The sequence below is a fragment of the Dryobates pubescens genome, chromosome 37 (assembly GCF_014839835.1).
Source record: "Dryobates pubescens isolate bDryPub1 chromosome 37, bDryPub1.pri, whole genome shotgun sequence".
Taxonomy (NCBI): domain Eukaryota; kingdom Metazoa; phylum Chordata; class Aves; order Piciformes; family Picidae; genus Dryobates; species Dryobates pubescens.
Genome location: NC_071648.1, coordinates 1,679,789 through 1,692,737, shown reverse-complemented (window position 1 = coordinate 1,692,737; position 12,949 = coordinate 1,679,789). Strand labels below are relative to the sequence as shown.

The following is a 12,949-nucleotide window of genomic DNA, read 5'->3' as shown; positions in this document are numbered from 1 at the left end:
TCGTGTATGTATTGTGCTTATGTATTCACTGATGGATCAAGAAATCTTTCTCTACTACAGACTTCACCCGCGTGTGGCGGGGGAGGAGCACCTCCAGTGCCCACAAGCAGCGACATTCTGCAGGACATACCCCAACATCTATCGCGGGGACACGCGCAGCAGCCTAGCCTAGCCCCACCGCCCCCGAGCAGCAACAACCCGCTGAGGCGGCGCGCCACTCTGACGTCATATCGGCGCGCCCGTCGCCTCGCCGCGCGCTGCTTGCCGGGAGATAATTGGACGATCGCGCGCTGCCCTGCTCCCGTCGCGCCCCGCGCCGCCTTCCCAGCGTGCCCCGCGGCTGCCGGCGTTACGAGCGGGTTCCGTTGCGCCTCCCCGGCGCCGGCCGCCCCGTCTCGTCTCTCTCCGTTCCGCCCTCCCCGCGGCCCTGAGGCCTCCAAGTGAGAATTGAGACTGTTCCGCCCTCCCCGCCATGCCCCCCAAGAAGCAGCAGCAGCCAGCGGGGGGCAGCAAGAAAGCGGACCAGAAAAAGAAGGAGAAGATCATCGAGGTAAGCAAGCAGGGCCGCGCCGGGCCCAGGGAGCCGCGGCTGAAGCCAAAAGGGGTCGCTTTCACGCCGCGGCGCTCTTCCTCCACCTGTTTTTCCTTACCTTTTCCATTCGCACGCGGACAGCTCATTCCCTGCGCCCCCCTCTGTCAGTCCCCCTGCTACGGGGGCACGGATATTGCTGCCGGCCGTAGCTGGCTTCCCCGAGAGGCCGCCGTCATGGGCCGCGGGCGGGCCCCTAGGCCGTCTCTTCGGCTGAAGCAGACAAGGAAACAGTCATAAACCCAAAAACTTCGTGTGCGTGGAAGGGGAATGCCCACACGTACCTGCTTGGGGCTGCAGCCCAGGCCAGAAGCAGCGTTCCGGGGGATGCTGGTTCCTTTCGCAGCCTGGATCTGTCAAATGGCACACTGTCGCCCTTTAAACTGTGCTGTTTGGCGCTGGGCTTCTTAGACTGAGGTTTGAGTTTTCAGCCTCGAGGTTTTCAGGGCAGGTCTGAAGGTGATGTGACAGGGGAGTAGTCCTTTTTTTTTTTTTACCCTTTCCCTTTGCTATCTCCATTTCTGTGTTCTGTATGTGCCTTTTTGAGTCCAGAATTCTGAGATGTAAATCTGCATTTTTCACTCGGTTTAAAACGTGTGATTTGTTTGTGTGATTTATTAAGGATAATTTATTACATAATTGAAATACACAGGGATTACATTTGCCATGTGGCATTTGCCACACAAATTGAGTGAGTGATCTGTATTCTTTCCCAGTCATTTTGACAAACTGCAAACTTTTCAAATTAGCATGAATTAACAGAGAACTAGCTACTGTTGATAGGGGGTGTGCTGCAAAGGAAGACAGGGTGGTTCTGGAGACTTGGAACTGTTTGCTCTGCAAATCTGTTGTTATGTTTTTGGGTTGTTATGGTTTCCAAAAGCATGTTTGAACTGTGGTGTTATCAGTGGATGAACATCTGTTACTTGTTCCTGAAAGGAAAAAGATGTTGATATCAAGTCAAAGGAATGAGTAAGTTTGTAATGTTGTTATTTCTGCTTCAGATGCCCAAAAGACAGCTCTCTTCCCTATGAGTTTTTGTGAATGGGTGTGAAGATGAAGGTGACAGTCTTTTTTTGGTGGTGCCCAATAATAGGACAAGGAACAGCTGGTATAAACGGGAACACAGGAAGTTCCACCTCAGCATGTGGAGAAACCTCTTCCTGTGAGGGTGACAGAGCACTGGAGCAGGCTGCCCAGAGAGGTTGTGGAGTCTTGTTTTCTGGAGACGTTTCAAAACCCGCCTGGATGTGTTTTTGTGTGGCCTGCCCTAAGTGATCTTGATTTGGCAGGGGCCATTGGACTAGATGATAACTAGAGGTCCTTTCCATGTCCCTAACATTCTGTGATACTGTTTTGGTTAGTTTTGTTACAGAAACCTGTCTCTATACAATAAAGCTGGAGCTAGAGAGGAAGGATTGGTTCAGGCAGTAAACAAACTTTTTGCAGTGGAGTTTACCAAGTACAAACACTTATGTAGACTTGGCATTGGGGAAGGATTTCTATTCAAGTTAGTAAAGTTAGAAAATGGAAAGCTTAAAATACTTCAAAATAAAAAGTAACATGTTTCTTGTGGTAATAGCCATCTGTGTAACAAATGCAACATGTATGAAAACTTGGAGATAAAAGTAATAAGTGACTTTAGGCAGATGGGAGCCAAAAACAGTATATAGGGCTATTCAGTCTTCTTATTTTTCTCAGATGTTACTTGGTTAGAGAGTAAAAACTTCATGTCCTTTTGCCTCAAAAGGCCAGAAAAAGCTCTGTGTATAAACTCACTTGAATACTTGGACACCTATGACTCTGGTGATAAAAGCAAGAGCTTGCACCAAGGCAGCATTTGGTAGGTTCTTTGAAAAGCCAATCTGAAAGACGATGTGAAAGGTCTACACTGTTTCTTGGGTTGCTTGTGTGGCTAGAGGCAATAGTCTGTCTGTCACTGAAAACCTGAGAGGAGTGGCGAATCTTTTTTGGTAACAAACTTGTTTTGGTTAATGTGGCTGTCTTTATCTCTTGGTTTAGGACAAAACATTTGGCCTAAAGAATAAAAAGGGTGCAAAACAGCAGAAATTTATCAAGGCTGTGACTCACCAGGTTAAATTTGGTCAGCAAAATCCACGTCAGGTAAGCATTTATTCTGTAATGTTTTCCCACTGTATAGTCAAATCATCTTTCTAGGTACAGATTGTGATGTAATACTGAAGTAGAAAGAAGCTGAGTTGTTACATGCCTGTGACTGGCACAGATTTAGCTAATAGTCTTCTTTCATAGATCGTCTAGATGAGAGTTATGTACCTGTGTAATGGTATGTGATTCTTTGTCACTTTTTCTCTTTAATTCCTACCTAATCTAAGAAATGGTGGACAGATTAAATTAAGAATTAATTATTACTAATACTGGAATTGGGAAAATATTGAAGAAAGCATAAGCCCTTATATGCTGGTTGTTGTGCTTATGGAAGTGTTTGTTATCATTTTATGGGGAAATAAATCTGACAAGTCTGCTTCTGTTTGCCAGACAGGTCAAAGAAGGTGAAATTTCTGAGCATCTCTGGTTTTTTTCTCTGTGATGAAGTAAAATGGGATGTAGCTGTGATGTTTAAATTATATTGAAATAACAGGCATGGATGTTATAGAAATAAACTATAATGAAAGTGAGCCAGGTCTTTTATTCCTGTGGTGTTAGGGAGGCTGATTAAGCACTTAGACAGCATCCTGCTCTATGAATAAACGTGTAAAGCAATTATATTTGTGTCAGCTATGATGTCATAGTTTGTTCAATTCCTTACATAATATAAGAATGAGCTAACAAATGTACAGTGCAGCTTTAAATGTAAAGAGGGTATTTGGGTCATTAGATTTAGTAGGTTGGTGTAGTGGAAAGGACTGCTTGATGTCACTTTAAACCACGGTGTTAATCAAGAAGTTCTTCTGAAATTTGTGTGACATCCCTCAATCTGTAGCATGACTAGGAATACCAGCTTGTAAATTAGTCAGTGTGAATGAATTTGTTTCTCAGCTGCATGTAGCTGTTGACTGATGCATGTAGGTTCCCTCTCTTTTTTTTTTTTTTAGACCTGATTATACTTTCTTTTTTACCTTTGTGAAGTAGTTGTCAGTTAGGGTTGTCCTTGAGAGAGAACAAACACTTCAAGCAGTTTTTCTTGTGTCCTGAGATACAAATGGAAATGCTGTTCAGGTTTTGTTTTTATTGTGGTGGTGTTCAAGTTTCCTTGGTTGGTTGTTGGAAATTTTTTGGGGCTCTTTTGGGGGGTTTCTGTTGTGTTTTGGTTTTGTTTTTTAAGAGGTAAGCATTCTTTCAAGTACTGAGTTTTGTAGTTGATGTGTGTAGGTCTGCCTATCATATAAAACAAATGATGTCCTAAAAGCATCTCCCAGCTTCTGTGGACAGATTTGCTGGAATTGCTATTGGTACACCTGAAGAGAAAGAGCAAAGCAGCATGTAGGGAAGTAAAGGTAGAGAGGCTTTTTGCATGGGTCTTCAATTAACTGCATTGCATAGCTGCATTGCTTGTGTGTCACTAAAGAGCAACTAATTTCTCCTCTCTTATACTCAGTATCTTTCACTTGATTTTCTAGCCAATACTGGAGGAGTAGATAGAGGTAACTGTCATCTAATAGTACCCATCATTAGGTCACATTTCTGTATCAGCAATAGCGTGGCCAGCAGGACCTGGGAAGTGATAGTCTCTTTTTACTGAGCAGTGCTAAGGCTGCACCATGAATACTAGATCCAGTTTTGGGGCTTTCTCTACAAGAAGGACATTGAGATGCTGGAGCAGGCCCAGAGAAGGGCAGCAAAGCTGGCGAAGAGTCTAGAGCACAAGCTTTCTGAGGAGCAGAAGGCAACTAGGGTTGTTTGTCTGGAAAAAGAGGCAGGTGTTGGTTGCTTCTCCCAGTTGAGAAGCAGCAGAATGAGAGGAAATGGCCTCAAGTTGTGCTGGGGGGGTTAAGGTTGGATATTAGGAAAACTTTAGTCACTGAAAGAGTGAAGGTTGCCTGGGGAAGTGATGGGATCACCGTCCCTGGAAGTGTTCAGAAAACATGTAAATGTGATGCTTAGAGACGTGGTTTAGTGATGGACTTGGCAGTGCTAGGTTAAGGGCTGGAGTCAGTCTTGGAGGTCTTCTGCAACCTTACTGATCCTTTTACTATGATCCTACCAGCATCTTTTATCTGTTAAATTTGGAATCTGTTTGAAAGTCAGTACCACTAGATGGCAGTGGCCATTTGTGCGAGGGCAGGAAGGCTGAGAAGCTCAGGAACCACAGGTTCTTTTCCTTCTCTCCTTGTGTGTTAATTTAGAATGATTTGCTATTTCGATGTACAATTCACGTGAGGTGAGTAGTGTCATTCTAATTGTACATTGCCTGACTTCAAATCTGGGCTTGTTCTAGGCTGCTCAAAGTGAAAGTGAGAAGAAGTTAAAAAAAGAAGATAAGAAAAAAGAATTACAAGAATTAAATGAACTCTTCAAGCCTGTGGTTGCTGCACAAAAAATTAGCAAAGGTATGAGTAACTGAATACTCTTCACTTATGTTCTCTTCTTCATATATCTACTTTGGATAAAATAGCCCTTCAAACCCAGTTACTAGGTGATTAGGGTATCAAAAGCTACCTTGATATTGTCAGGGCAGGTAGAGATGCTCTGCTACATTCAGCTTCATGAATTAGATGCTTCTGGATGAGTGGCATGATGACTTTATTGCTTTGTTATGGAATTTATTTAAAGCAGCCTGCTTCTCCAGGGAAACATGAACATCCAGGAATTGCAAGGAATATAATGTAACTATTGTCTTCACAGGAAGCTTGTGTTAAATCAGAACAGTAAAAATGTTCCAATTCCTTCTATTTCACCTCACAATTAGCAGTAGGACTTGGTTTCAGAAATGTCTTCACTTGAAATCAACTATTGAACAAACTAGTTTTGCAATGAAATGTGAGCTTAAGTGTGTTTGATACTATGAGACTTTACAGTTGGCTCTTGTGTGGAAATAAAAAAATCATACTTTCAGGAGTGAAGTAAATGTTACCAACTCTTTGCTTTATTAATCTGCATAACAATTTTTGACTAGACAAAAGTGATTCCTATGAATGTCAAACTTGATATGTGCTCATTGTGGCACTTAGGAGCAACGAAGGCCAGTTCTCTGTTTATGATCTGCAGTGCTCAGCTTCTCTAAATGAAGTAACTCTTGACTTAAAGTTATTTCAGAAGACTTAATAATTGTCTTAATTAAAGCTGTGTCTTTCTTCTGAAATTGCCAACAAGGAGAACTGTATTCTTGCAGGGATCCTTTCTGTGTTAAAAACTAGATTTTAGTTAAGTTTTTAACCAGGTGTCGCTGTGCATGCTCTAGGCACTGGTGACTGGCACCACGCACAAAGTCAGCAAATGAAAAATCCCAGTTTAAAATCTTACAGGATCAATATTACAACTAAAATATTTCTGATTTAGTTGCCTCATAAATAATTTTCTGCCTGCTTTCATTTATTTTCTCACCTAATGGACAAATAATTCCTTTAGTGGGATGATACTTAAACTGTGGTGAGGTTGATGGAGTAGTTCATGCTATAATAGTTAATAGGCACAAATGGGAACATAGGAAGTTCCACCTAAACACCAGGAAAACTTCACTCCTGTGAGGGTGTTGGAGTGCTGAGCAGGCTGCCAGGACAGGTTGTGCAGTCTCATTCTCAGAAGATGTTCAGAACCTGCCTAGTGATCCTGGGTCACCCTGCTTTAGCAGGCAGTTGGACTAGATGGTCCTCAGAGGTCCCTGTCGTTCTGAGTTCCTTATTATGGGGTCTGTGAACAGCCATCTTGCTTCTTCTGTTACAGAAAGTGGTCTGAATGAGTGCAGGATAAATAATTCTAATTGATTCTAGCTGGTTGTTGATATATTAGGGGAAGATTGACATTCCAAAAAAGTTTTTCCCTGTGTATTTGAGGCAACAGATAGCTCCTTGTACAGGGAAGAAGTTGCACAGAGTGCGATCTTGTGTGTGAATAATTAACTCGGGCACACTGCTATCAGTCTCTCTTTACATAGTCAAGAGCCAGGTTTGTTACTTAATGGAAATATCATGCCCTACAAAGTAAAAAGGACATGTTCAGGACACAAAGTATTTCTGTGGTAAATATCACATCAACTTTCATTCTAAAAATGTTTTCATCCTCAACAGGTCCTCAATGTTGTATCATCCTAGACATTGTTCTCAGGTTTTTTTATTTACAGCTTTTGCTTAAAAACAGTATTAAAATCTTACAACTTTCTTCACTCAGGTGCTGACCCCAAGTCTGTAGTTTGTGCTTTCTTCAAGCAAGGACAGTGCACTAAAGGGGACAAGTGCAAGTTTTCCCATGATTTGTCTTTGGAAAGGAAGTGTGAAAAACGAAGCGTCTACATCGACGCAAGAGATGAAGACCTTGAAAAAGGTAAAATGCTTACAGAAAATGAGCACTGAACTTTTCTGGTTCTGAAACTAGATTTTTAAGAGGCTTCTTGTGTTTATGATCTTGGAGAGCCTGGTCAGTGAGCAGGGCAATTCATGCCACTATGTTCAAAATGATGTCCAACAGTGACAGGCACTTTAAGAAGCACGTCAGGAGGTGTTCTTCAGACCTTCTCTAGAAAAAGAAGTATGACCTTGTGACACTGGATTGTGGTTTTCAAATTCTTCTGTGTAATGTAATAGGTCATAAAAGCAGCAAGTTGTGCAATAATTTGTCTTTCTTGTAGTTGCTAGTTTTCTTCTTTCATAAAATGGAAACATAAGAGGAAGAGCAAGCACTGTAGCTTCCTAGAATTGTTACTAGTGGTTGCCAACTGTGCACAGATCCAGAAATCAGGATACTTGGGAATTTTCTGGTTATTTTCTCATCTTGCCCTAAACCTCTTTGTTGGCCAAGTGTTCTGGTTAGAGATTTTTATAGTTAAAATGATCTATTTTTCCACAGTATGTCATGTCTTGATCTTTATTTGACTTTTAGCCTCTATCATCCTAAATGATAGGATCCCATATGAATCTATGGGATTCTGCTGCTGCTACCATTGGTGATCTCTCTTCATACAATCTCAGAACTTTGACACAGGAAATTTCATATTGTCTCTTTTTTAATCCAAATGTTATATTATTTGAATTTCTGGATGTTATCCTCCAGCTTTCCCTTCAGTCATCTTCCTGTTCTTTTCCATTGTCCACACTTGGTAGTGTACAGATGTAATGACAAGTTTTTTTAGTCCTTAACTGAAGCACACTTTATATGTGTCACAATACCAATTTCTAAGGCTTTTGAGGAAGTGTGAGCAGCATAGGGGAGTTTTGAAGTCTGTAATAAACCAGAATTTATTTTCCATTCTATCAACTAGGTAGCAGGTAAGAATTCCACATTAAAACTCTCTCTAGGGAGAAAACTTGACAGCAATGCTTACTATTTGGAATTGTTGTGAAACCATCTGTTGTCTTTTTCCAGATACAATGGATAACTGGGATGAGAAGAAGCTGGAAGAAGTGGTGAACAAGAAGCATGGTGAGGCGGAAAAGAAAAAACCCAAAACTCAAATAGTATGTCTCTCTTCTTAAATTTTTTTTCAATTGAGCTGTAGTAGAGAGGATTAGCTGTAGACTGGCATTAGATGTGTCTATTGTTAGCTAAAGGGGTTTTGTAATGGAATTTTAGAAGACTATTCTGAGTATCCAGTTGGTGATAGTACTTCTAATAATGCATTTTCAAAGATGGAAAAGCCCATCCCACAGCTCTTTCTGTTATAAGGTATTTTCTCATGTAAAATAAAATGGATAGCAGATGAAGTGCTTTCAAAACTGAAATGCTAATTAGTAATGTAGACTAATCCCCCTGCCAGAGAAGGATCATCTAGAGCAGATGACACATGAATGCGTCCAAGTGGGGTTTGAATGTCTCCAGAGAAGGAGATTTCCCAGCCTCTCTGGACAGTCTGTTCCAGTGTTCTGTTATGTTCACAGTGAAAAAGTTTTTCCTTTTCTTCATGTGGAACCTCCTCTGCTCCAGCTTGCCCTAGCATTGGACATCCCTGAGCAGAGCCTGGCTTCATCCTCCTGACACTTGCTCTTTACATATTTATTAGTAGCTATTCATATCAAACGTTTCCTTTGTTTTTCAGCACAACTGCCTTTAAATTCCTGTGCTTCTGACACATAGTAGCTTCACATGGAGTGTAAATTGATGGGGGTGAAAAGAGAGCTAGCAGCTGTTGTTTTTTACACAGGTCTGCAAATACTTCCTTGATGCCATTGAAAACAACAAGTATGGATGGTTTTGGGTCTGCCCAGGTGGAGGAGACAACTGCATGTATCGCCATGCTCTCCCTCCTGGTTTTGTATTAAAAAAGGACAAGAAGAAGGAGGAGAAACAAGATGAAATTTCTTTAGAAGATCTAATAGAAAAAGAGGTAAAGTTGTCAGACAGGTACCATGTGGTGTGGTGTTTGTGTTACTCTGAAGAGCCACTTGTAAATAACTTCCTAATAATTGAAAAAGTACAGTGTTTTTATAGCTGTATGAGCTAGGGTGAAGGATGTATGGGATTTGATTCATACTGTTGAGAAACTATTACCTAGTGAATAGGTGAAACTACAGCTGCATACTTAGTGGAGGTGTTGCTAATTCTCTTTTAGGAGGCATCTGTTTCTTACTGCTGTTTTTCTTACACCTGTGGCAACTGTGTCCACAGGCTTTTCTCACTGCCAGCTTACTACCTCTTGGTTCTTACAGAACAGAGAGGAAGCATCACCAAGGGAATGGGGCCTTCTGAAGATGTTATGATGCTCTGCTTATTTTTTGTCACCATTGCCTAACTATCGGTTTGAGGAGAACCTGAGCTTTTATTGTTGGCTTCTCTTCTCCTCCACTTTCTACACTACCTTTCATGTCAACTCATTTTACTAACTGGGAAATGGTTTGTTGAGTCAGACTTCCAAGTTTAACAGAGGTGAACATGAAGAAGGAACTAGAAATAAACATTTTCAATTTGTTTCTGGTAAAGAGTAATTAAATCTAAGTTGTTACAGCCTTTGGAAACAATTTCTAGCATTAACCAGTCTCTTTACTTGACAGCGTGCTGCCCTAGGACCAAACGTTACCAAAATTACTCTAGAGTGTTTTATTGCATGGAAGAGGAGAAAAAGACAAGAAAAAATTGATAAGGCTGAGCAAGATATGGAAAGGAGGAAAGCAGATTTTAAAGCTGGCAAAGCACTGGTGGTACGTTCTACAATCCAATTGTTAATGTAAGAAGAAAGAGTAAATAAGTGTTTGTGGTAAGGTAGCTGACCTTGGTTTGGTTTGAAGTTTGGGGGTTTTGCAGTATAAAGTCTATGAAGTGCCAAATGAATATGTCTTCTTCTGTGAACAGATCAGTGGGCGGGAAGTATTTGAGTTCCGGCCAGAGTTGGTTGATGCGGATGATGAAGAGGCAGATGACACCCATTACGTTCAAGGAGCAGGGGAAGATGATGAGGTAAAGAACAGTGTCTACTTGAGTGACAGTTCAAGTTGCATTGAAGTCTGACAAGTTTGAGAGCTTTTACAGTGCAGTTAATAAGCATGATTCTTAATACTTGTACAGGGTATATTTTGTTGAAATTTTGATGGCAAAAGGAAGAACATTCTGTAGAAATCCTGCAGAAACAAGGCTTTCTGTAGGAAGAGTAATTCATGCAGAGCATCTTGATTTATTTTTCAGATGGAAGACCCTGTGTGCATAAATGATGTCGATTTGAACCTGTATGTCCCAAAGGCTGTAGATGAGACTGGCATTACTGTGGCCAGTCCCGAGCGATTCAGCACATACAACTCCACAGAAAAAGATGGTAAGTTGGCTACTGGGGCATGCCTGATGCAGGATTGAACTGTAACAGCTTCCCAAAAGGTAGATGCAAATCCTTTAGCCATCTGCTGAGAAGTGTTTGTCTAAAGAAGGAGGGTGGGGGAGTAAAATTACCAGCAGTAATAAATGTGATGACTAAACAGAAACCTTGTTGTAAATGTTGCACACTTACTATTCTGCTTAAGTTTAAGTAGAAGATATTGTTTATGGCTGCTTCAGGTAAATCCTTAAAATGTTCCTTCTGGCAGTTTGCCTTTTGTTCTTCTAGATTTACTAAACTGAATTAATTATGTCAATAAACCAAGCTTTTATTTGCATCTTTTAGGTAGCTTAAGTTAGCTTGTAATTTGTTAGAGCAAGATCTTATCTTGGTGGCTTACAGAATGCATACCGTGGTCTTTAAGACTCCAAGTGCAATCTAAGTAGGAGCACCTCGTAAGGTTTGGCTCAGTTAGAATGTTTGGAATTCAAAGACTTGGGATTTTCACTTACTCTTTTTCAACTTGCTTTAATAGTTGATGATCCAGACCTGAGTATTAATCAGGTACATGCAATTTAACCACTGTAAGTCTACATAAAATTGAAATGAAGCAACTTCTGTATAGTCTCAGCACTCTAAAACCTGTTTAGTAGGATTGTGAATCAGTGATGTCTTCAACTTCTGGTGCGCACTAATAAGGGAACGTAGGATACAAACTTGAACATAGAAGATTTCACCTCAACATGAGGAGAAACTTCTTTACAGTGAGGGTGATGGAGCAGGCTGCCCAGAGAGGTTGTGGAGTCTGCTTCTCTGGAGATTTTCAAAACCCACCTGGATGCATTCCTGAGTGGACTCCCCTGGGTAATGCTGCTCTGGCAGTGGGGTTGGACTGGATGATCTCTGACAGTCCCTTCCAACCTCGGACAGTCTGTGATTCTGGGATGCTGAAATACATATAATTTTTTATTATTTTTTTTCAGATAATAAATTGAGTGAAGCTTCTGGTGGTGATATAAACAGCAGTGAGCAAAATGATTTAGAGGAGGACAACGATGGAGATGGGGAGTTGGAAAATGGAGTAATTGATGCGGTTCCAGTTGATGAAAATCTTTTTACTGGAGAGGACTTGGATGAACTAGAAGAAGAACTAAACACCCTTGATTTAGAAGAATAAATTAAAAGCTGAAGTGAGGAGTTAAATCCATGTGACAAAGTGAAAACTGACTATGGTTTTTTTTTCTCCTTTTTGACTAGAAATTCTTAAATGGGAGGTTTGTGGTTACCCAGCTGATTCTGATGGGCACGTCATATACCAGGAATATTTTCCTTCAATCTCATCTACTCCCATCTTGACTGTGCTCACAGTAAACTATTCAGAGTAGCTGAGAATTACCTGACAAGCTGAATTTGCAGAAAATGAGATTATACTTTCAACTAAAAGTAGGAAATGTTAAGTACTTTGCCAGTATGCAAGCATGAGTGGGCAAGTTGATACCAGGTACAGTATGTAAGTCCAAGTATGCATTCTTCACCAGAACTGCGTTCTTACTAGAGATTGTGTTGATTTAGAAACTGCCTGAAGTGGGTTTTAGGCAGTGTACTCTAATGGAGCTGATGCAGTTTATGCTTCTTTAAGTGGTGATTTAGCTTTATTTGATCAGCTGGATACTGAAGATTGTGAACTGGTACATCATGCAGTACAGTATGGTGCCCTCTGTTCAAATAATGTTTTAAACTTTCCCACCGCCTTTTGCCAACAAAATTGTAAATAAAGACTCTCAACTTTAAAACACCTGTGTTGATTTTTCTCTGTTAAGTTAGGATCTCAGACCACACTGTTAATAACTCCCATTTTCTACAACAGTGATAAACCACTATTCTCTTGCTAGTCCTGATACTGCAGTGCTGGCTTCAGTTAATTTAGGGCTAACTGCCATTGCAGGGTTTTTTTTCCCCACGATTCTTGCAGTGTAAAATTCCGCAGCTGACTTTTTTCCCCCCTCCTGTTCTTATCTCCTGCCCATCCATTAACTGATTCAAGACATGCTGTAGGTCACTCATTGCTATTTCAGTCTCATTCTTTCTCCACTGTGTTTTGTATATCAGGTAGGACCTCAAGCTTTGCAGAGCAGGGATGTTGTGGTTTAAAAAAAACTGCCTGTGATGCCTTTGGTGTTCTGTTAATAACACAAAGTTTTGCAGTAGTCAATTGCCTCAGCGTGATGCTGTGCCCTGGATTGTGTTCCCTGCAGAAGGTATTTGCTGCCAGGCTCCAGTGAAGTCAGTGGGTCCTTTTTAAAGCCACTGAATGCCTGCCATAAAGATTTCTCCTTAGTGGTGCTTTTTGAAAGGGGCTCTAAGTGATGCCTCCTTTACAAAATTACTGAGGCTGGAATAGACCTCTGAGATCAAGTCCAGCCTATGACTTAACACCACCACACTGGCTAGACCGTATCATCAAGTGCCACATCCTTGCCATACTACTA

The 12,949-nt window shown here is 41.1% G+C and overlaps 1 protein-coding gene across 1 annotated transcript; it reads left to right on the top strand.

Moving 5' to 3' along the window:
• The first annotated feature begins 436 nt into the window (after nt 1-436).
• Nucleotides 437-12,255, top strand: ZC3H15 (zinc finger CCCH-type containing 15). The gene is made up of 10 exons (XM_054177048.1): nt 437-550; nt 2,612-2,713; nt 5,007-5,118; nt 6,896-7,048; nt 8,087-8,178; nt 8,862-9,044; nt 9,709-9,855; nt 10,007-10,111; nt 10,337-10,463; nt 11,444-12,255. The coding sequence occupies exons 1-10, from the start codon at nt 473-475 to the stop codon at nt 11,635-11,637; spliced, it is 1,293 nt and encodes a 430-aa protein (XP_054033023.1). The 5' UTR covers nt 437-472; the 3' UTR covers nt 11,638-12,255.
• Nucleotides 12,256-12,949: the final 694 nt, after the last annotated feature.